Source organism: Durio zibethinus, chromosome 2 (genome assembly GCF_047325235.1).
Source record: "Durio zibethinus cultivar Kanyao isolate XHJ-2024 chromosome 2, ASM4732523v1, whole genome shotgun sequence".
Lineage (NCBI taxonomy): Eukaryota > Viridiplantae > Streptophyta > Magnoliopsida > Malvales > Malvaceae > Durio > Durio zibethinus.
Genome location: NC_143163.1, coordinates 28,308,909 through 28,333,719, shown reverse-complemented (window position 1 = coordinate 28,333,719; position 24,811 = coordinate 28,308,909). Strand labels below are relative to the sequence as shown.

General features: G+C 34.5%; 1 protein-coding gene and 1 pseudogene across 5 annotated transcripts in view; one reads left to right on the top strand and one right to left on the bottom strand.

Annotated features, from left to right (window-relative positions):
• The window catches only part of LOC149520101 (vacuolar-sorting protein BRO1-like), a 29,204-nt gene extending 5,654 nt beyond the window's left edge, over nucleotides 1–23,550 (top strand). For 2 of the 5 annotated variants that reach the window (XR_016331566.1, XR_016331572.1), the window contains exons 5-8: nucleotides 21,047–21,131; nucleotides 22,121–22,169; nucleotides 22,504–22,600; nucleotides 22,718–23,550. Coding sequence is in view for 3 of the 5 variants with exons in the window: in XM_089750864.1 (XP_089606990.1) it covers nucleotides 22,121–22,169; nucleotides 22,504–22,580 (126 nt within the window). In the remaining 2 variants the exon portion in view is untranslated. The other 3 variants (XM_089750864.1, XM_089750867.1, XM_089750870.1) reach the window with 2 other exon arrangements.
• On the bottom strand, nucleotides 891–5,377 carry LOC149520102 (uncharacterized; annotated as a pseudogene).
• Nucleotides 23,551–24,811: the final 1,261 nt, after the last annotated feature.

Sequence of the window (24,811 nt, the reverse complement as noted above, 5' to 3'; positions counted from 1 at the left end):
TAAGAGGAGAGACATGGAAGGTAGAGTGCACCTTAGAACCTAGAGGTAGCTTTAATCTATAGGTTTCCTTGCCAACTTTCTCCAGGATATAAGGTCCAAAATATTTGGCTGACAATTTGAGGCAACTTCTCTGGACAAGTTGTTGTCTATATGGTTGAAGCTTCGTATAGACCCAATCCCCCACCTCAAAAGCCCTGTCACTTCTTCTTTTATCTGCCAGTGTCTTCATCCTATCTTGAGCACTTCTCAGGTAGAATTTGAGCATCTTCATGGTAGCTTTCCTTGCCTTTAAGCTCTTATCCCCTAATTGGACTAGTGAGTCACAAGTTAAGGAAGATGAATTGGTGGTGGCTGACCATATACAACTTTATAAGGAGTTGTGTGAATAATGGTGTAATAGGTAGTGTTGTACCACCATGTAGCCAATGCTAGCCAATGACTCCATAATCTAGGCCTTTTGTTGGACATGCATCTCAGATAGGATTCCAAGCATCTATTGACCACTTCAGTCGGCCGTTGGATTGGTGATGATAGGCCGTGGATATGTTTAAGGAAGTGCCTTGCCTTTTGAAAAGTTCCTGCCAAAATTGTCTCATGAAGATTCGATCCCTATTAGACACAATACTATTAGGCATGCCATGTGTTAGTTTCTTGAGAATCAGAAATTCATCTTCTCTTATTTTCATAGAAAACAACTACAAAAGAAATAGACTAAACCAGATAACGAAAAGATAAAAATTGTAACATAAAAACAATAGAAAGATAAAAAAAATCTCATAATGATAAGAACTAGATCTTATTCCCAAAGATAAGGAATTTGACTTTATTTTGTAACTAACTCCTAAATCTTCTACATTCTTAACTAACTCCTAAATCTTCTACACTCTCCTTCAAGTTGGTCCGTAGATGTCAATCATTCCCAACTTGTTGACAAGAAACTCAAAGTTAGGCCTTAGAAGCCCCTTGTTTAGGATGTCTGCTATTTGTTTCCTTGTAGTAACAAACAGCAAGCATATAGCACTAGCCTCAAGTTTCTCCTTTATGAAATGCTTATCAATCTCAATATGCTTTGTTTTATCATGTTGTACTAGATTGTGTACAATACTGATGGCTGCTTTATTGTCATAGTACAATTTCATTGGAAGGGTGCTAGGCCTCTTTAGTTCTTCTAGGACATGTTTCAACCACAATATGTCACAAAATCCATGTGCCATAGCTATAGACACTGCTTTAGCGCTGCTTGGTGCCACCACACTCTTTTTTTTGCTTCTCCAAGTAACCAAGTTACCCTAGACAAATGTACAATACCCAGAGGTAGATCTTCTATCAATGATTAATCTGGCCCAATCAACATCAGTATAAACTTCAACTCCCTATTGTTCACTTTTCTTGAACATTAATCCTTTTCCTAGAGTGCTTTTTTAGTACCTTAGAATCCTGTAAATAGCATTAAGATGTTTTTCATGTGGATAGTGCATGAATTAACTCACTAAACTGACTTCAAATGCGATGTCTAGTCGAGTGTGACAAATATATCATTTTGCCTACCAACTTTTGATATCACTTTGTATCAATAGGCATTCCATCATCACTTTCTCATAACTTCAAGTTGCATTCTACATGAGTATCAATCGGTCTATAGCCACTCATAGCTGTTTCTTTTAGGAGATCAAGAATGTACTTTCGTTGTGAGATAGCTATGCCCTTTTTGGACCATGCAACTTCCATTCCAAGAAAGTACCTCAATGATCCCACGTCCTGAATCTCAAATTCCTAAGCTAGAACTTGTTTTAGCCTTTTTATTTCGAACAAGTCATCTCCAGTAAGAATAATATCATCGACATAGACAATTAACACTGTTATCTTCCCTCCATGTGAAATTTAATGAACAAGGTGTGATCATTTTGCCTTAGAGTGTAACCTTTTTTCTTTACGAATTGAGTGAATTTATCAAACCCTGGTCTAAGCGATTATTTGAGTCCATATAATGACTTCCTTAGCCTACAAACCTTTGATCCAAATTTTCAATAAAGCCTAGAGGAGAGTCCATATAAACTTCCTTTTACAAATTTCTGTTGAGAAATACATTTTTCTTTCATCCAATTGTTGCAATGGCCATCCAAATTTGCAACAATTGATGATAGCACTTTCACTGTGTTTAGTTTAGCCACCAACATGAATGTGTCTAAGTAGTCTATACCATACGTCTAAGTAAATCCTTTTCCTACTAGTCTAGCTTTATATCTTTCTAGGGAGCCATTAGAATTGTACTTCACTGTAAATACCCCTTTACAACCATGGATTTTCCTTCAGGCAAACTCATTACTTCCAGAGTCTTATTCTTCTTAAGAGCTTTCATCTCTACAAGAACAACTTCCTTCCATTTAGGAACTTTAAGAGCATCTTGTACATTTTTAGGAATGTATATACTAGATGATTGAGAAGTAAATGCAAGGAGAGGGAGACAACTTTTCATATGACAAAAAGTTAGACAAGGTGTGTTTAGTACATTCTTTGGTACCTTTCCTAAGAGCAATTGGAACATTTATATCATTAACAGACTCAATTTGGGAATTAGGCTTATAGGAAGTTGATTCGGAGATGGATTTACCTAAAGGATTGATAGAAATTTGATTTGTTCTCGGATTAGACTCCTAGGACTGCTGCAAAGTGGATTGCTTTTCTTTTTTAATCAGGATTGTTTCTTGAAAAGACAATGAACTCATTCGGTTTTTTACTTAGTTTCTCCCACAGTTCAGATTCTAGGTGTTTTTTTATGACACAATAGGCAGTTATCCATTGTTTTCAGTGTTTAACATATTCGTTTCCATGGTAACCTCGGTTATTTTTGAAGTAGGGTTTGTAGGTATCTTTGAATTTAGGATAGACATCATATATTGCATTTCTATCTAGAGATCAAAGACAAAATCTTCAATTTCACTTTCCCCCCTAAGATGATGATTAAAATCTTTTTTTTTTTGGTTAAAAAAAATGACATCAATAGTAATGATTATCCTTTTTGAAATGGGATCAAAACATTTATATCCTTTTTGTGTTGGAGAATAACCAACAAAAACACATTTTTTTGCACTTGGATCAAGTTTTCCTCTATTATGATTGTGAATGTGAACAAATGCAATGCAACCAAAAATTTTTAAAGGAATATTGACGAAAATCCTTGATGTGGGAAAACAGTTTTTAAACAAATTTGAAGGAGTTTGAAAGTCTAATACCCTTGATGGCATTCGATTGGTCAAATAAGTAGCTGTAAGAATAGCCTCCCTCCACAAATATTTAGGAACCTTAGCTGTAAATACGAAGGATCTAGCAACTTTATGAAGATGTTTGTTTTTTCTTTCAGCCATTCTGTTTTGTTGTGGTGTGTCATTACAAAAACTTTGGTGGACAATACCATTTTCCTCAAAATATTTCCCCAAAATTTTATTAAAATATTCCTTCTCATTATCACTTCAAAAAATTATAATATTTGTTTGAAACCGACTTAGTATCATTTTTTGAAAAACTTTAAAAATATGTTCAGATTCAGATTTTTCCTTTAGTAAATATACCTAAGACATGCGAGTATGATCATCAATGAAAGTGGTAAACCATCTTTTTCCTGAAAGTGTAGAAGCTTTAGAAGGTCCCCATACGTCACTATGAATTATAGAAAAAGGTCTTGATGCTTTGTATGGCTATGAGGGGAACGATGCATGGTGGTGTTTTGCTAGCTCACAATTTCACATTGAAATGAAGATGGATTCTTATTGATGAATAGCTTTGGAAACAAATATTTTAAATACTGAAAACTTGGATGTCATAACCTAAAATGCCATAACAAAATTTCATTATCACTAGCAATAGAAATAGATTTGAGACAAGTACTTTGAGGTTGCATTTTTTAGGTCAATTCCATCTTCAAAGAAGTAAAGTCTTCCATTTTGTCTAGCACTGCCAATCTTCTTCCCTGAGTTCAAATCCTGAAATTCACATTTAGAGGAGAAAAATTAACTTGACAGTTTTGATCATGAATTAATTTGCTAACAGACAAAAGATTACATGACAAATTAGGAACATGAAGAACATCATGGAGTGTAAGAAAGGAAGAAAGAACTATGGACTAGTTTGCAGTGATAGCTGAAAAAGATCCATCAGCTATCGATTGTGATTCCCTACACTAGTTTTATAAGAAAATATATTGGAAGTTCCGATCATGTGATCAGTTGCATTAGAATCAATAATCCAAGGATGACAAGAGCTGGAATTGACACTAACTAAAGTTGTTGCGAGGTTTTTACCTTTTTGGACAAATGAACAAGATGGAGACGGATTAGAGTTTACATCGAAAGAGGGAGATTGAAAAACTTTGTATGGGTGCTATAGTTGATTCTCAGTGAAAAGAAGCATTTTTGAAACTGTTTGTTGCCCTTGATCAGTATTGGACATCTAGAAAGCTCGATTATCTCAACTATTTTTTTTTTCCAGTTTTAAGGCTTCCCATGCAATTTCCAACATGTTTCTTGAGTGTGCCAAGCCTTTTTACATTGATCACACCAAGGCCTTTTTGTGTTTCTTTTATCTCCTTGGTTAGGTCCTTTTGATACAAGAGCAAAGCTTTCTGCTTCGATATTCAGCTGCAATTCTCCATTCAATATCACCTTACATCGGGCTTCCTCCCTTTGTACCTTAAAGAAAACTTCTCATATGGATGGCAGTGGTTTCCTGCTTAGAATTTGACCTTTGACCTCATCCAAATCTCTGTTAAGTCTTGCTAGAAACATGTAGACTCTATCATTCCCCATCCGTTTTGTGTATCTCATGCTGTCATTGGTGTTATCCCATTCCTTATCATAACACAAATCCATATCTTGCCATAGAGTTGTCATGTATTGTAATAAGTGGTTACTTCTTGATCATCTTGTTTGGATTGCCTGAGCTTCATCTTTAATTCAAATATCTTGGATGAATTCTCCAAATTTGAATAAATATCAAGAATGTCATCCCAGACTTCTTTGGTCGTTGATAAGAACATAAACAGTTTCTCGATTGTTGATTCCATAGAATTGATAAGCCAGGCAATCACTAAGGAATTCTCAAACCTCTATGCTTTCAAAGTCAGATAGTTTGTTGCTGGTTTCTTCACTTAACCAATCAAATGACCACGTTTTCCTTTGCCATCAATCACTAGTTTTACACACTGGGCTCATTCTAGGTAATTTTTAACATTCAATTTGTGGATGGTTAATTGAAGAGAGGAATTCAAATTGATATAATCAATCTGTTGAAAAGGTACAGAAGAGATGGTCTGAGTGCTATCCACATCATCCCCAGATGTTGTTGAACATTTAGTGGCTTCGATCATGGCAGTTTTTGCCATCTCAAAATTTTTCGATTTAGACTTAACTCTCTAGTTGTGATACCATGTTGGTTTTTTTGAACAAAAAATTCTTCTTTTCTTATTTTCATAGAAAACAACTATAAAATAAATAGACTAAACGAGATAACAAAAAGATAAAAATTCTAACTTTAATAAAAAACAGAAAGGTAAAAAACTTAAAATGATTAGACCTTATTCCTAAAGATAAGGAATTTGACCTTATTCCTTAACTAACTCCTAAGTCTTCTGTACCATGCAACTTGTACACTTGATCCATGAAGATGTGAGCTATGGACAAGGCAGAAAAGGGTGTGCTAAGGCAATGAAATGAGCATATTTGTTCAGTCTATCAACAACAACCATTATAGCATCCTTACCTCCAGATTTTAGTTAACCATTCTATAAATTCCATGTACATGTCCTGCCAAATCCTCTCTGGTATTGGCAAAGGTTGCAATAATCCCGATGTTGCTACGTTGTCATATTTGTTTGTTGGCAAACAATGCACTTCCTCACCATTCTCCTTACCTTTTTATTTAATCCCTGCCAGTATAACACCCCATAAATTCTACTCATAGTGGCTTGAACTCTAGAATGGCCACCTGCAGGGCTTCCTTGGAAATGGTATAGCAACTTCTACCTTAACTCAAGGACAATTCCGACTACAAGCTTCCTTTTCATCCTTAACAGTCCACCAAACCAAGTGAATTTGGAATGTGTAGTTGCAGCAAATTGCAAATCTAGTATCTACTTCTGTAGTTGGGGATCCTAAGTCCTCGGGTCTTGGATCTTAGTGAAGAGGTTAGTGCTCATTGAAGTTACAGTTGATAGTACAGCCTCTATCTCCATAATATTTCTTGATAACATGTTAGCTACAATATTGGAAATCCTATTCCTAAAACATACTTTATAGCTATACCCCATCATTTTGGCCGCCCACAATTGTTGGGCTGGTGTGATTGTTTTAATAAAAACCTCAAGCTTTGATGATCAGTTTTTATCTTGAAATGCCTACCCACCAAATATGCATTCCATTTTTTTAACTACTAACAACGCAGCCAACATTTCCTGGTCATGCACCGATAAACCCTGATATTTAAATGATAATGCCTCACTGAAATAGGCTATGGGCCTACCATCTTGAGTGAGAACATTCCTCACTTCCCATCGTGAAGCATCAGTTACTACCACAAACTCCTTAGAGAAATCTGGTAATGCCAGAATAGGTGCTATGGTCATTGCAATTTTGAGATCATCAAAAGCCTTTTGAGCTGCCTCTCCCCATCCAATAGCATCTTTCTTTAACATGTTAGTCGAAGGCTTAGCTACTGTACCAGAACTTTTGATGAACCTTCTGTGGTACCCCATAAAGTCCCATTAACTTTTTCAGATTCCTAGGTTGTGGCCACTTCAGCATGCATTGAACCTTTTTCTTGTCCATTTCAACCCCTAGGCCAGTAATTGCATGCCCTAAATACCCCCCTCTTGGCCTCAAACTCCCATTTACTTTGCTTGAAGAAAAGTTGGTTATCCTGAGAATCTTAAACATTGCTTCCGGATGATTCATATGAATTTCCCAACTAGGAGAGTAGATAAAAACTTCATCGCAAAACACCAGTATAAACTTCCTCAAGTGAGGTTTGAATGTGCAATTTCATCAATCCTTGAAAAGTAGAAGGAGCATTGGTGAGTCCAAATGGCATCACGAAGAACTCATTGTGACCCTCATGAGTTCTAAAGGCAATCTTTTGTATGTCCTCTTTGTGCATTCTGATATGGTGATAACCCGATCTTAGATCTACCTTGGAAAAGAATGCTGCCCCAACAAGTTCATCAAGCAATTCCCCTACCATAGGTATAGGAAATTTATCCTTTATAATCATTTGGTTCAATTGCCTATAATCCACACAATCTCCATGAGCCATCCTTTTTCTTCGTCATTACAATAGGAGAAACAAATGAACTGTTGTTGTCTCTAATGATACCAGATTCAAGCATTTCCCTGACTATCCTCACAATTTTATCTTTTTGAATGGCTGGATAACTATAAGGCTTGATTCTGATAGCCTACCCTTCATCCTTCAGGGAAATCTTGGGTCCTGTGGTCTACAATGTGGTAATCCCTTAGGCACTTGAAACAAATCACTGTATTTTTTTTAACAATTGAGTCAAAGCATGATTTTCACTAGGTTTTGGATCTTCTGCAGTAGTTTAACAACACCTGAACTCTTTCTACCATCATCAAACCATATGGCCGTTGGACATTGGCAGCTATCAAAATTTGGAATGTCTTCAATGCATGTCTACTACCACCCAATTGTATTTCACCTAGCTGTATACTTTTACTAGTTTTGCATTTTTGCTCATGTTTAAACTGCATAGTTAATGCAGCAAAGTCCCATAATTTTGGTCCTAATATAATGAGCCATGGACTCCTAGCACCACATCACAACCTTTCAATGGAAGAACCATAAAGTCTATATTGAATTCAGTCCCCTGTACAGACCATTTGATCTTCCTACAAATTCCCATGATGATCATATTTTGTCCATTAGCCACTGTCACGCCTATCTTATGGCTCTGAGACATGGGTAACTTCAATTTCTTAGCCATAGTAAGATCCACAAAATTACGGGTGCTTCCTGAGTCAATCAAGATAACCAAGCTATGTTTCTTAATGACCCCTTGGCTCTCATGGTCTAGAATCCAGAAGTTCCTAACATAGCATGTAGGGATATTGCAGCCTGGTTCTCTCCCTCATTTTCTATTGTCAGTCCCTCAATATTGTCAATACAATCAAAGAACTCCAATTCTTCATCCTTATAGCCATCAATTATCAACTAATATTAATTGGGACCTCATAAATCTATGCTTAGGTGTGTATTTAGCATTACACCAATAGCATAGACCTTTTTTTTTTCTTTTTCTCTTCCATTTCAGCTTTTGTGAGTCTCTTGAACCATTTCTCTAAGCATTATATTGGTTGGAGCCATTGCTAGGTCTTGGGAATGAACCAGATTGTCTAGGATAGTTAAGGTTCAAAAGATTTCGGCTAGGTGGTTTCTTTGGTGTTGGTAATAAAGGTTGTAAGTTTTGGTTTCTTTGAGTGGAGTTTTGAGAACTGTTATTAATAAGGGAAGTTTAGATGCTAGAATTGTTTTTTTAGAGGGAAGATATAAGATAGGTTCGATCTGTTTAGCAAGCTGAAAAGTTTGGTTTGAACAACCTAAATGTTTGTGAGATATCTAGTTTTAAATTGCTAATAGATACACTAATAGCATACTCATCATTTAGTTGTAACAAGTTGAGAATTCCCATAAAATCATCATGGTATTGTTCTATAGTACTAGACTATTTTAATCCTACTAAGTCAGCCATAGGATCTTCATATTCCCAATAATAAATCTATCTTACATCTCAGCTATGCAAGACCCCCTGTAAAAAACTTAAAGAACGATTGTTCGTATTTCTTCTTATTCTATCTACAATGAAGGAGTACATCTAAATAAATAGGAACAGTGAAGTTCCTTATTAGGAAACAACTTACATGAAATAGAAAACAAAAAATAATAAAAGGAAGGAGAATTATTCTATTCTAAAATAGAAACAAATCCCTAAAAACTTGACAATCATAATAGTTGACTAAATCAGAAGAAATGAGAAAAGTTTCCAAAATAAATTAGAAAATCAAGCTACACTAATGTAGGAGAATTGGATCTGCACTAATGTAGGAGAATCAGATTTCTACACTCCCCCTCAAGCTGGGTTATGAATGTTAATCATACTTAGCTTGGATTTCAATCTGTCAAAAATGCTTCTAGGAAGAGCTTTAGTCAAAATATCTACAATTTGTGAACTTGTAGAGATATAGGCCAGTTTGATCGACCCATTTTCTATCTTTTCCTTTATGAAATGTCGGTCCAGCTCTATGTGCTTGGTCCTATCATGATAAACAGGATTTTTGGCAATACTTATAGTAGCCTTATTATCACAAAATAGTGTCATTGATGTCACAATCTGAACTTTTAATTCTCCAAGGAACCTCATCAACCAAGTTCCTTCATAGATACCGTGGGACATTGCCCTAAACTCAGCCTCAGTACTGCTTTTAGCTACAATAACATGCTTTTTACTTCTTCAAGTTACCAAATTGCCCCACACATAAGTGCAATATCCAGTAGTGGCCCTTTTATCTGTTACTGATCCAGCCCAATTAGCATCTATGTATACCTCAATTACCCTGTCCGTTGACTTTTTAAAATATAGTCCTTCACCAAGACTCTCATTGTAGGATGTGATGAACAGCCTTAAGATGCTCCTTGTTTGGATTATTCATGTATCTACTCATCATTCTTATTGCAAACCCGACATCAAGTCGTGTGTGGGAGAGGTAAATAAGCTTCCCAACTAGTCTTTGGTATCACCCTTTGTCTGTGAAAAAACCTCCATTTTCACTTCCAATTTTTTTAGTTAAGTCCATGGGTGTATCAGTAGGTTTGCATCCAATCATGCCGGTTTCTTTGAGTAGATGAAGTACATACTTACGTTGAGACACTGATATTCCATTCTTAGATTGAGCCACTTCCATCCTAAGGAAATATTTAAGGAACCCCAAGTCCTTTATTTCAAACTCCTTTGCAAGGAGTTTCTTCAAATCATCTATTCCTTCCTTGTGGTCTCCGGTGATTATGATATCATCCACTTAAACTATAAGAATAACTCTTTTTCCTTCATTGGTGAACTTAACAAACATAGTATGGTCAGATTGACATTGAAGGAATCTATACCTTTTCGTTGCCTTGGTCAACCGTTCAAACCAAGCCCAAGAAGACCGTTTAAGTCCATACAAAGACTTTCAGAGTTTGCACACTTTGCCCATGTTGTCTTGCCTTTTGAAATGAGGGAGAATTTCCAAATAGACATCTTTCTCGAAGTCACCATTTGAGAATGCATTCTTGATATCAAGTTGGTGAAGAGGCCAATCCAAGTTGGCTACTAGTGACAAGAGAACTCTAATTGAATTGAGTTTGGCTACTAGAGCAAATGTCTCCTTATAGTCTATCCCATAGGATTGAGTGAACCCCTTTGCAACAAGTCTAGCTTTGAACTTGTTTATACTTCCATCTACATTGTGCTTTATTGTAAAGATCCACTAACATCCAACTGGGTTTTTCCCTTTCGGCAAATCTGAAATTTTCCATGTACCATTTTTCTCTAGTGCCTTGATTTCTTCAAGAACTGTTGCCTTCCAATCTAGTTCATTGAGGGCTTCCTAAATATTTTTTGGAATTTGCACATTGTCAAGATTACTAGTAAAGGCTCGAAAGTTTGGATTTAACTTGTCATATGAGATGTACTTGTAGATAAGGTACCAGGTGCATGATCTCACACCTTTTCTTAATGCAATAGGAATGTTAAGGTCACCAGTTGGCTTACAAGTTTCAATTTTAGATTCAATAGGGACATTACCTGTGTTAGTTTCAGGTTCTTGGAGACTTGGAATGGTTTGATTTTTAGTGTTGGGCTGTGTATAGTTGTCCACTTCTTCCTATGGTTTTTACTTCCTTGAGTAGACTATTAGTTCTTATGTTTTTTCTTGCATAACCTTAGGGTTTGAAAAGTCAAAAGTTGTCTAAACAGGTTGGGTAGGTTGAGAATTTGGTTTTAAAGGGGTTGGTTGGGAAATTGGCAAGTCAACAGCTAAGAATTGATATTCTTGAGTAGTATTCTCCCTTTGAATATCATTCTTACTATAGTATGGAAGATTCTCAAAGAAAGAGACATCCATAGAGCTATAGAAGTTTTTTGTGATGGGTGAGTAACACCTATAGCCTTTTTGGTTTGGAAAATAACCAAGGAAGATGCATTTTAAGGCTTTGGGATCAACTTTGTTGCGGTTTTGTTAGCTAATATGAACAAAGGCAATGCAGCCAAAGAGTTTGATGGGAATGGAAGAGATCAACTAAGTTTGTAGGTAGGAAGCAAGGAGAGTTTGACAAGATGTTTTAAAGCCAAGAACTCGAGAAGGCATTTGATTAACCAAATAAGTTGTAGTGAGGACAGCTTTTCTCCAAAAATATTTTGGCACATTGGAAGTCAACAAGAGGGCTCTGGTCATTTCTATCAAATGTTTGTTTTTGCATTCGGCAACCCCATTTTGCTGTGGAGTGTCAATGCAAGAGCTTTGATGGATAATGCCATGTTTGGTGAGGTAAAGGCTGAGAATAGAGTTGAAGTATTCCTTTCCATTGTTAGTTTTAAGGACTTGGAATTGGGTTTGTACCATGCTATTGAAGTATTGAAAGATTTGACTAGCATTGGATTTTTCTTTCATAAGGAATACCCAAGTGAGTCGAGTATGATCATCGATAAATGTAACAAACCACCTAAAACTTGTGATATTGTTAACTCTTGACAGTTCCCAAATGTCAAAGTGAATCATTGAGAAAAGGCTAAGATGATTTTAGGAAAGGTTAGGATAGGTATTTCGAGTGTGCTTGAAAAGTTGACAAATTTCACATTGAAAATCTTTAGAGATGTTCTTGAATAATGAGGGAATAGCCTTTTTAGGTATGAAATATTTGAATGTCGTAATCTATAATGCCATAATATGATAAGGTCATCCTTACTAGTACTAGAGACTATAGCTGTACAAGAGTTTTGTGGTATCTTAAGTGCATCATCTTGAAAGAGGTAGAGCCCTCCACATATCCTAGCACTGCCAATAATCCTCCACGAGCCCAATTTTTGAAATTCACATAAGTTGGGAAAAAAACTTAGTGACACAACATCTATCATTCGTAAGTTTATTGATAGAAAGTAGGTAACAACTTACATTAAGGACATGGAGGATAGGGTCGAGTATTATGTCTTTCAAAACTATTGTAGAACCTGTTCCTGCCACCTTTGAGAGAGATCCATCAGCAATTTTTACAGTAGAACTAGCATAGCAAGGTCTATATGTGTTGAATAAGGATGCATCTCCAATCATGTGCTCTGATGCTCCTGAATCAACAATCCAAGATTGTGTATTTCCCCATTGAACATTTAAGTCGTTTAGGAAATTACCATTTTTTGCTAGTAAACTAGTTCCAAAGGTTGCACACTTGTTTTGAAGGGTTTGTTGGAGCATCACCTCTTTGTGACTTTCCTTATGCCATATCTTTGCAGAAGAAGAGTTCTCACTGTTGCTAGCTATAACGGAAACTCGTGTGGCTACATTCTAATGATTCAAGTCGAATTGCTCTAATACCATGTAGAAAACTTAAAGAATAATTGTCCTTATTTCTTCTTATTTTATCTTCAATGAAGGAGTACATCTAAATAATTAGGAACAGTGAAGTTTTTATCAGGAAACAACTTACATGAAACAAAAAATAATAAATAATAAAATGAAGGAGAATTATTCTATTCTAAAAAAGAAACAAATCCTTAAAAACTTGACAATCAGAATAGTTGACTAAATTAGAAGGGTAAATGAGATATATTCCCAAAATAAATTAGGAAATCAAGCTGCATTAATGTAGGAGAATCAGATCTACACTAATGTAGGACAATCAGATTTCTACACCTGCAGACTAGCCTATCAAACCCTATCTGCACTTTACAATAATGTCAATGCCATTGCAATGGTTTCTACTCCAAACTAAACATAGCAATTCTAACGTTGGGGTTCTTAGGAACTCTTTCAGCCACGAAATATTGCTCAAATTTCATAAATATCCCCTTAAAATCTTCCTTATTAAACTTAGGACCCTTTAAGTTAAACTGCCTAGAGTTTCAAAGGAAGAAAATCTTACTTTAGCATTCTAGCATTCTTAGAAGATGATTCTCCTCACACTAGAGCTAGATATTTTCCCTTCTTGTCCTAAGGTGGATACTTTTCTCAAGCAGCTAGGAAATCGAAGAGGTTCTCGAACTCCTTAATCTCCTTTCAGAAGTCATCGATTTTATCATTTATCTTCCTATCAATTTGTTGGACCTCTGCTTGTAACTATGCTACTTACTTCTGCAATTTGGAAGTCATATTCCCTACCATGGATGCCAAGAACGTAGCTATGATACCAATGATATTGACCTTAACAAGGAATTAATTAGCTCAAGGATGAGCCAAGTTACTGGAAATTTCTATAAGAAAAAAGCTTAGTAGAGAGAGAGAAAGAGGGAGAGAATTGAGAGGGAAGATGACGATTCTTTTCATCATTTGTAATATTCTTGTTACCAGCATAACAACCTCCTTTTGTACCCTTAACCGATTTGCACGAATACCAAAATAACTAAATTGCCATTACTGGGCTAATTAGAAACATAGGTTGAATATTAACTGGGCTAGTCTTTGATGGCCCAAAAATATAAAAATAAAATACTAATTCGATTAAAGCACATAACATTCTCTTTTTTCTTTTTTTCCTTTTCTTTATTCTCCTCTTTATCTTCTATTTAAAGCTATGAGTGTGGGAAAACACTTGTTCATAGCTACTTGTAATATTGTAATCTTTATATTTATATTTGTATTCCTAGAATTGGGATAGCCAATCTCTCAAATATAATATTAGTTTTATGAAGATTTATTTTGCCAGTCTACCTACTAGTTAGTTGTATATAAACCTAAGGTGCTTGTAAAATTGTTAATCAGCAGTTTTTAATATACATTCAGTTTTACTTAGTTTTTCAAATAGTTTTATTTCTTAGTTTTTTCACATGGTATTAGAGTTTTAGCTCTTGGGAAGAAAATTTTTTTAGCCTTCATTGTTGAATTCTATTTCAGGCCTTCATAGCCAAATCTTGTTAAATCTTTCAGTTTTATTTTTTACTTCTTTGGTCTTCATTGCTTAGAATCGTCTCTGGTTAAACCTTTGCTATCAAGACTCGTTTCAGTCCTGAGAAAAATAACTATGCCAAAGATAATAGAATTTGTCACTATTACCCGATTTGAGGAAGTGACAGCTAGTAAAACCACCGGAGTACTATAAAAGTCTCGGGAACAAAAAGAGTTGGATAGATAGGAGATTGAAAAAATGAGAGCCTATTCAAAACTCTTGAGAAGCTTATTGAAAGCTCTTGAAAAGCCTATTGGAATATGTTCTTTGGGTAAGGTCTCTAGTTCAGGTGAAGCTTTTGGTTCTCATGGATTAAATGTCTCGGTTAAGCCTATTACAAGTTCTTGGGTGATTGACTTAGGAGCCATAGACCATATGACACATTTCTCATCGAAGTTTAGTACATATATCATGTGTCCTAGTAATAAAAAAATTGTTGTTGTAGATGGTTCACTTACTACAGTGGCAAGATTAGGAGATGTTCAAATTAATCCCTTGTTCTTAAAAATGTTTTTCATGTTCTTGGATTGTTTACTAATATGATATCTATACAAAAATTTACCAAAGTCAGGAATTGCAACGTGATTTTTTTATCCTTCATATTGTGAATTTTAGGACTAGAGTTCGGGGAAGAGGATTAGACTTGCTAAGGGAAAAGATGGACTATACTATCTTTGAGACATCAAACAACATAAGTAATATCAAGAATAATTTACCTTTGTCATTTCTTTTTGAAAAATCTCCTAATAAAAACAAAATCTGGCTTTATCATTTTCCTTTTAGACATCTTTGTTTTGGAACTTTGAAAAACATGTTTCTTTCTTTATTCAAAGGATTAAATGCCGAAAATTTTCATTGTGATGCTTGTGAACTTGCAAAGCATAGATGTGTGTCTCTTCCAGTTAGCAATAAAAGAATTTCACTCCTTTTTACTTGATTCATAGTAACATATGGGGGCCATCTACAATTTCTAATATTTCGGGTGCAAGGTGGTTTGTTTCTTTCATAAATGATTGTACTAGGATCTCTTGGATATTTTTACTTTAATCCAAATTAGATGTGAATAGTATGTTTTTAAGCTTCCAAAACATGATCTAAAATCAATTTTGAATGAATCAAGAGATTTAGGTCTGATAATGTGAGAAGCTATTTCAACCAGAGTTTATCTACCTTTTCCAAAAGGAGGGGATTATCCATGAGTCATCTTGTGTCAATACTTCACAGCAGAATGGAGTGGTAAAAAAGAAAAATAGCCATTTACTAGCCACAACTTGAGCTTTACTTTTTCAAGCAAATGTACCCAAATCATATTGGGGGGAAGCTGTTCTCACTGCCACACCATAAATAAGTTACCTTCGAGGGTTTTGGGATTTAAGATTTCTATGGAACTATCTCACAATTCTATCCCAACTTTAATATCTCAAATAACCTCACACCTAGGTTATTTGGTTGTACATCATTTGTTCATGTTCACAGTCATAATAGGGGGAAGTTGAATCCTAGAGCAATTAAGTGCATTTTTGTGGGGTATTCATCAACTTAGAAAGGTTATAAGTGTTATCAATCTCTTACCAAAAATTCTATATTTTTGTAGATATCACTTTTGAAGAAAGTAAACCATTTTTTACTCAATCTTATCTTTAGGGGGAGATTTCATTCATAGAAGATAAGGATAAGGACTTCTTTTTGCTTGACTTGTCCTTTTCAACATTTTCACCTCACCCATTAACTCTTCTAAGTCTAAATCTGTTTCTTCTTAATCCAAGTTAAATACTGAATTGAGTCTGAATCTATTCCAAACACAAAAGATGTGACAAAGGATATTATTGTTCTTGATTCTATGAAGTAATTATAGGTGTACTCAAGAAGGAAAGTTCTAGATATTGAACCAATGCAAGTCCCAAAACTTGATCCTAACTCTAGAAATGAGGTAACTACAGTTTTTGACTCTATTTGGCAAAATGAGCATGAATTTCCCATAACTATAACTAGTGATTATGATCTACATATTGCCATTAGGAAAGACACCAGAGAATGTACTAAGCATCCACTATACTTACTCTCTAATTTTGTGTCATTTGAAAAATTCTCACCATCTCACAAAAATTTTCTTGTGAGCCTAAACACTATTTCTATTCCAACTACATTATTCGAAGTATTATCCAGTGAGAAATAGTGGCAAGCCATGAAAATAGAAATGGAGGCCTTGGAGAAAAATAAGACATGGGAATTGGTGCTTAAAGAAAAAAATCCAATTGGGTGTAAATGGGTTTTTACTATAAAATACAAGGTGGATGGTATTGTTCAAACTTATGGCGTGGATTATCATGAAACTTTTGCTTCAGTTGCCAAGATGAATACAGTAAGGATTTTGATATCATTGGCTGCAAATTACAATTAGCAGCTTCAACAATTTGATGTAAAGAATGCTTTTCTATATGGTGATTTGGAAAAAGAAATATATATGAAATTTCCATCGGGATTTAGAGGTCATCTAGAAGCAAACAAAGTATGTAAGCTTAAAAAAGGCTTTATATGGTCCTAAATAGTCTCCTAGGGTTTGGTTCGGGAGATTTGCCAAAGTGATGCTAGCAATGGGATATAGCAATGTCAAGGAGATCACACATTGTTTATTCAAGCACTTTGATTTAGGGAGAGTCACTGGAGATGATGAAAAAGAGCGCATCTCTAAAATAGTGTTTGGCTAGAGAATTTGAGATAAAAGAGCTAGGGAAATTGAAGTACTTCTTAAGAATTGAAGTAAGCTCACGACATGGTATTTTCATCTAACAGTAGAAATATGTGATGGATCTTTTGAAGGTAATTGGGAAACTCGCATGTAAACCTGCAAATATCCGTATAGATCCTAATCATAAACTTGGAGAAGCTAATGAAGATGCTGCTGTAGATAGAGGTACCAAAGATTAGTTGGAAGACTCATTTATCTCTCACATAATAAACCTGATATAGCATATGCTATGAGTGTGATAAGTCAATTATGCATAGTGCTAAAGAAGTGCACCTATAGGTTGTATACCGTGTATTGTACTATATGAAGGCCAATCCCGGGAGAGGTATCTTATTCAAAAGAAATTCGGGGTTGGTTCTAAAGGCATATATAGATGCAGATTAGGCAAGTTCAATAATTGATAGAAGATCTACCTTAGACTACTGCACTTTCCTAGGTGGAAATCTTGTGACTTGAAAGAGTAAAAAACAGAATGTGGTGGCAAAATCAAGTACTGAAGCAGAGTTCAAACCAATGGCTCAAGGAATTTGTGAGCTACTCTGATTAAAGATTATCCTAGAAGACTTGAAGATCAAGTGAGAAGGACTAATGAGACTACTGTGATAACAAGTCTACAATTATCATTGCACACAATCTTGTGCAACATGACAGAACAAAACACATTGAAGTAGACAAGCATTTCATAAAGGAGAAACTAGACAGTGGGTTGATTTGTACACCATATGTATCAACCAAGAGTCAACTTGCAGATGTGTTGACTAAATGTCTTAGCAGTGCAACATTTTAAGAAATTATTTCCAAGCTAGGAATGGAAAACACCTATTCACCAGTTTTAGAGGGGAGTGTGAGAAAACACTTATTTACAGCTGGTTGTAATATTGTAATCTGTATATTTATATTTGTATCTTTAAAATTAAGTACTTGTATCCCTAGAATTAAGGACAAAAAAATAAGATAGACAATCCTTCAATTATAGGATCAATTTTAAGAAGATTTAGTTTCTTAGTTTACCCACTAGTGAGTTGTATATAAACCTAAGGTACTTGTATAATTCTTAATGAGCAGTTTTTCAATATATATTCAATTTTACTAGTTTTTCACACAATTTTATTTCTTAGTTTTTCCATGGTGAGCTTTCTCTCTAATCCAAGGTTTCAGATATCATTGGCGTTGTGGCGTAGCTAATGCTATTTAGCAGTGGCGGAAGACTCTTTTCCACACAATTTTATTTATTAGTTTTTCCACATTGAGCTCTCTTTCTAATCCAAACTTTCAAATAACGTCGGCGTTGCAACATAGCTGCTGCTATTTAGCGGTGGCGGCACCCTCCGCCACCACTATTCACCCATAATGGGGTTGTGATAAGCAATCACACTCATAGAACAGTTTTGTGGCCATAAATAGTGGCATAATGGCCAATAGCAATTGTAACAAGACGTTAAAGTCACTTTTTATATTTTCCAAATCAAATCACACAATAAGCAAAATCAAACTAGAGAAGAAAACTCACCTTAACTTCAAACAATTAAGTCAAAATCCAACAAATTAAGCCTTAATCAAACTTAAAAATGAAATTAATTCATGGTAAAAAAACAAATATCCATTTTTTAAAATTTGAGTCATGGATGGTTTGAAGAAAAAGCTCTCATATAGCTTCCATACCTGTTGACTTTAGGCTATGCTTTGCGTTGTCTTCTCCCATTTGACTCTTGAAAGGGACAGATAGATGAGACATAACAATTTAAAATCTCTTGAAAGATAGGTAGTGAGGATTTGAGCAAGACGTGGATGTGGTTGGTTGTGTTTGGTGTCTTTGTTGCAAGAGGGGGAAGAAAAGTAAAGACAGATAAGGAATGAGAAACAGAGGAAAATGGAACAGGGATTTGGAAGTTGGAAGACCATGCTTTACCACTAGCAAGAAGAGAAGAAAACAGGTTTGGAATATGTTGAGAATTTGGTTTACAAAATGAAGGCTAATGACTGATGTCACATTGTTTTAAAAATTAAAATTGATTTTTTTTGGTTTAGGTAAAATGATTGGAGGGAAAAGTAAATATGGGTGGGAAATTGATATTCGAGTTAGTGATATAAATGAAATTTTAATAGGGATGTTAGCTTTTAATTAGTGAATTTAAATTTTTTTATAATTAATACATGTATAATCAGTTAATTTAAAAGAATTAATTTTATTATATAATTTTGATATTAAATGTTATTGTTAATATATATTTTTTTTTGGTAAGTTTGATTATGGTTAGTTGCTAACTATTACATTGTTTTTGTTAATTATTTAAAACATTGTACTTGTGTATTTGATTTAATGGTAAAATACAAGTACCTATGTTCAAGGAATCAGATTTTAATCCCTTACCCCAATAATAATATCTTATAAAAGAAAATTTTAATGTTCATCATCATTCTTCCTAATAAGATTAAACATGTATTTGTAACATTCATGTCCATAAGATTCATGAAAATATTAATGAACATGTTAGATATACATATTAATTTATGAGTTGTAACGAAAAATTTTATTTTAACATATAAATGAAAGAATAAAAATGTGATAAATTACTTTAAAGATCATAAATAAATGTTGTTATGATTACAATATTTATTTAGTTTATTTTATGATAAGTTGTATAAAATAGAAAAAAATTCACGACCACGATGAGTGCAACTACCGCTATTTTATCCATTACATCCATAATCACAATAAACACGACACGATCAAAAAAGTGGCCATGACCACAATTTAAATCCCTGCTCTAAAATCATTTCATTGCTTTTTTCTTCTTTGGCCCCAAGAAACCTCTTTTGATCTCTCATTCTTTTCTTGCTATTTCCTTTGAGCTGCATCGTATGGGTAAACCTTGAATTGTTAAAATTTTTATTTCCCTTTTTCTTGACTCCCTTTCAAGAACCAGATAAGAAAAAGAAGCATAATCCATATAAAGAACTAACAAAGTGTCCACACTAGATGAGACTTATGCACTGCTTGTAATTTGTGCAAGCAAGAAATTTCTTTCTTAAGGATGAAAATTCATGCTCATGATAAAGTCTTTATCTGTGATTGAATATATATTTTTTTCAAACTAGCTTGTGTCTATTCATGGCATATGTGAGTCACTGGATTATGTGAAGGTGATTGATAAAAGGTTTCTATGAGAGATTTTAATTTCAAATGTGATTATTGGTGCTTATGTTTTAAATTGGGAACTTTGAACTTATAGGAAAATGGGAAATGAGGTTTTTCAAAGTTACTCTTCATGCTAGTGCTTTTCGTTCTCTATTTGGAAATCATAATTTGCTGAGAACTCTCTACTTTTCATGGTCTGACTGTCAAGCGTGGTATGATGTATGATGGTTGGTATAATTTGACAGTGCTTTCCTATTCACTAGTATCCATGTACCGGAGTGCAATGATCTCTATGGTGCAAGGAGATTCTTCACCGGAATAACCTCTAAGCTCCCCCCCCCCCCCCCCCATTTTGAGTTCCATCGATTTTTCCTTTTGAGTGTATGAATGATAAAATAGTCAGCTAATGAATTGCTACACACCAGTTAACACGTCTTGCCAAGTTGCAAGTTAACATCTGGGATAAGTGTTCCACAATCAGAAGGCTTTTTAAGATACAAATTGGAAACATGAGGATAAAAATGTGATGTTTTGATCTGACTGTATTTGGCTATAACTTAAGGGAAAGTGAGAGCAATTTTACCAGGAAAAGAAATTCAATATTGATTTTCTCACTATTGTTCTTTCCTGATTTTATTTGTGGAAAAGGAATTAATGGTGGTATTGATGTAATATTCATTGAGAAATGACTCTGTCAAATTTGTCTTGTTGGATAATTTCCTTTCCTCAGGCTTCCTGTTTGTTATTGTTCTACATTTCAGGCTTCATATTAGCACGTAAGTTATATTTTATGATGATTAAATGTTCATTTCATCTGATTGCTCATTCGTCTAGTTACTATTATCATAGCTGAATTATTGTCATTTTATCTTTAACTTTACTAGTCTTATATAATATATTGGTTCATGATGACATACACCCAAGTTGATGACATCCACTGGCTCCTATGAGGATCTTTTCAGGAAAGAGATAGCAAAGTATGATCTCATATGTCAGGAAATTGCCCAAAACATTGAGACACAAGAACAATTACTGATGCAAATTCAGGTCTAATTATCTTTTTTTTTTTATTCTTCCATGGTCATTTGGATTTTCTCAACATTTGCATATAGTAGTTTTAAAATGGCAGAACTGTCTGTTAATACACTGAATAATTTATCTGATAATTGATGTAAAAAATAACTAGGGATTATTTATTGTCTTGTGACTATTACATATACTCCTTTTTTCCATGTTGTTGTTTGGCACTCCTAAGGTAATCGAGCATATGGTTCAGAAGACACTGTGTCTTGGTTTGACTGGTAAAAGGAGCTCAGGCCTTCTTTCTGAGAGTGGCTGTGATATTTATTCCATGCGGTTGGTTGTATATACAGACTCCTTATTCTTCATCAGCTTCCTGAGTGATAAGCTAATCTAAACGAGCTTTCTTGCCTTAAAGAAGAGTCCTTGTAGAAATAATGAAAGGACAAAGAGAAAAAGAAAAACTTTAATCATCATGAGTGTATTTATTGGAGACTTTTATGAATATGCCATCTTTATGGGTTTTCCTTAAGCATTTTTGGGTCTTTGAATTGAGGAGTTGAGAAGTTTCTTTGTGTATCTGCTTGGTTGCCTGTCCATCTGCCCATATATGCCTTGCCTTGCTATGTCTAATTAATCCTGGACTATTAAACATTAGAAATTACTTTCACAATGGTGGCCTAGTATCCCGATGCTCATTGTTGCCCTTTGAACATCAGATTATCAAAATAACACTGGAAGTTTCAGTACCCTAGTGCTTTAAACCATAAAAATAATGTGTTTCTTGTATGTTTCTCCTACTTGTTTTTTTAATGAATGCTTCTTTCTTCCTCTCTTGCTCTCTTCTTATCCTTTTTGGTAAAATATAGTAGGATAGCCTTGGATGCATCAACTTTGGTCCTGTCATGAAGTTAACATGCATGATATTCTAGTCAGATTCAGCTTCTAATGCTGTGATTTAGATTGTGATCCTGGATGACTGACAGTTGTTTTCATTTTTCATTCCCCTTTTGCAGGCTCAAAATGAAGAGTTCATTGCCGTTTTTAATCTTGAAGATTATAAAGGTACATTTTGTTTGTATTCTTGATATTACACCTATTAATTTTTTGTAAGGGAATCTCATAAGCTTGCATTGAATTTTTTCTGACTGATGTGTCTAGCCCAACACTGAAGATTTTGTATCTGTATCATATAGTCAATTAGAAATTATATTGCAGTTTGATATTTGGAATTGGAACCAGTACTTTTGTAAAAGTCAATCTGTAATTCCAGCCAGATTCATTATTTAGTGCAATAGTTTTTATTGTTACTTCAGTCTAAGTTTTGTTGTCTGAACAGTTGGTATTAATTTTCTGACAAGGTCTATTATATAACTTTTTATATCACTATTTATTTCAGCATCGCGAGAGAAGTGTTACAAGCAAATTCAAGCTGCTGTTGCAAAGTGTAAAGAAATGAAGGGAATGAGGGGCTGAAGTTTTATGTTACTTGTCAGGTAAGAAATTGCACAGCCATTGCTTTAGGCAGTATTTGAATCATTATTCTTCAATAATGTGGCATACTTATTAAGTCGTTTATGCATACATATTAAATTTCTTTTATTATTAAATAGGATGCAATCAATAATATCAAGCAACAGTGCACTGATTTTGTGATGACTCGAAACATCCAATGTCGAGAAATGATGGAAGATGTTCAAAGACAAATGGCAGGTTTCAGCTTCCAGGATCGCAAGAACACTGGTCCATACCCTGACGGCCCCTCCAAAATCCAAGATCCAGTCCACAGCAGCAAACAGAGCCTCGGAGTATGCCTCTTCCTTCCCAAACTCCTTACTATAGGCCCCCTGAGCTGCCAATGCCTGGGTATGCTCATCCTCCTCCCCCTTATACTGCCCCGCAGCAACCATCTCCTTACCATATTCCCTCATCTACTACTGCTCCTTATCCTTCCCCACAGGCCCAACAACAAGCACCAGTCAGCCATGAGTATGGCCATCCCGCCTATCCTGGGTGGTGTGGGCCATATTATAATGCCCCTGCGCAGCAACCTGGATTTCTTCCTCGACCTCATTATACCTTTCCAAATCCATATCATTCCCCATCAAACTGGTTATTATAAGCAATGATTATCTAGTCCACTCTTTTTCAGTCTGAGCACATAAATGTTTTACTGTGTTTTTCTATTTTCTGTTTTCTTCTCATCTGCTGTGCAATGGATTGGGTTCAAGTAGATCTTACTTGGAATATTCATTGTGAATGCCTGATGTTTGTTGGTTCCCCTAATAATTTGTATGTGAATAGCCTAGTTTTCACACAAGAATTTTTTATGTATAGTATATAGTTGATAAAATTTTTTATGTAGAGATTCGTACTACAATACCAATTATGTCTGACTGGATTTTTTGGCATTTATCTAGCAGTTCATATTTCCCTGTTATGGTTAGATGATTATTGTGGTTTGCTTGTTCGTTTTCCTTTTTTTTTTTTTTGTTGTGTTGTGTGTGTGTGTTTTTTGTCAATGGCTCACTGCTCAAGTCTTGGGCTGAGATATTTCTAAGGAAAATTTGTTAATCGTTTAGAAGGACAAACCATAACAATTGACATTTGATTATCAAGGTTCACATAAGTGTAATCAAGTCGATATATTGCAAAGTTTGAGTTTTACTCCAAACTTGCAAATTGAAGCTTGCCCGGTTAAACTCAAAATCTAAATAAAATTTATAAATTTGATTAATATGCTCAACAAGGAGTTCGGGTAATGATTTTAGAGCTTGAATTGATATTTTTCAAACTATATTTTTTTATAAATAAAAGTAATTATTATAATAATACAAAATAATGCACAATCAAATCCAAAATTTTATAAATCGAAAAAACAAAAGAAAAAGGAAGTTTCGATCTAATTAACCAAATACAACAATACCTAGCAATCTAAATTAAGATAACTTATACAACATCAAATGTCTGTCATAACGTCTTCACATGTTAAATATGCCATGAATGTCTTCAAAGGATTAAATACGTTTCCAAGCATACTTTTGCTGTGTATTTTGCAATAAAGAGGAATGCAGGAAAGGTGGAAGAGGTGGTTGGCTTTGGGATTGTTGAGTGCTGGACGCTGTCTTTAGGTGCGCCGCTGCCTCAGGAAAGAAAGGAAGAAAATGTTTTGGAGATTAGGATTTTAGGGTTTTTTTTTTTTTTTGTTATGTACGTATATAAAGAGAGGTAAAATCATAAATAATTAATATAAATATTAAAAATATATTTAATAATAAAAAACATGATTAGTTTGCAAGCCACTCGAACGAAACATTAAAATACTCAAACTTGATTCACTTGATAACTTGACTTAATTAAACTCGAACTTGATTGATGATAATTGAATTAAATTCGAATTTATTTTAGTAAAACTCAAATAGCTTGAGCGTACACGTGTTTCATTTACACTTAAAGATGATTGGAATGACTAAAGTTTTTTTGTTAAAATGATTAAAAATATCATTTACAATTTGGCTCCAAAATTTTTTGTGGTTAAGAATAGGGTTGCTTAATGACTTGACTTGCTCAAACTCAAACTTAGTTGATAGTGATTGAACTAAATTCGAGCTTTTTTTAGTCAAATCCAAATAACTTGAGTGTACATGTGTTTTATTTACACCCATAAATAACTGAAATAATTAGAAATTTCTTGTTAAAGTGACTAA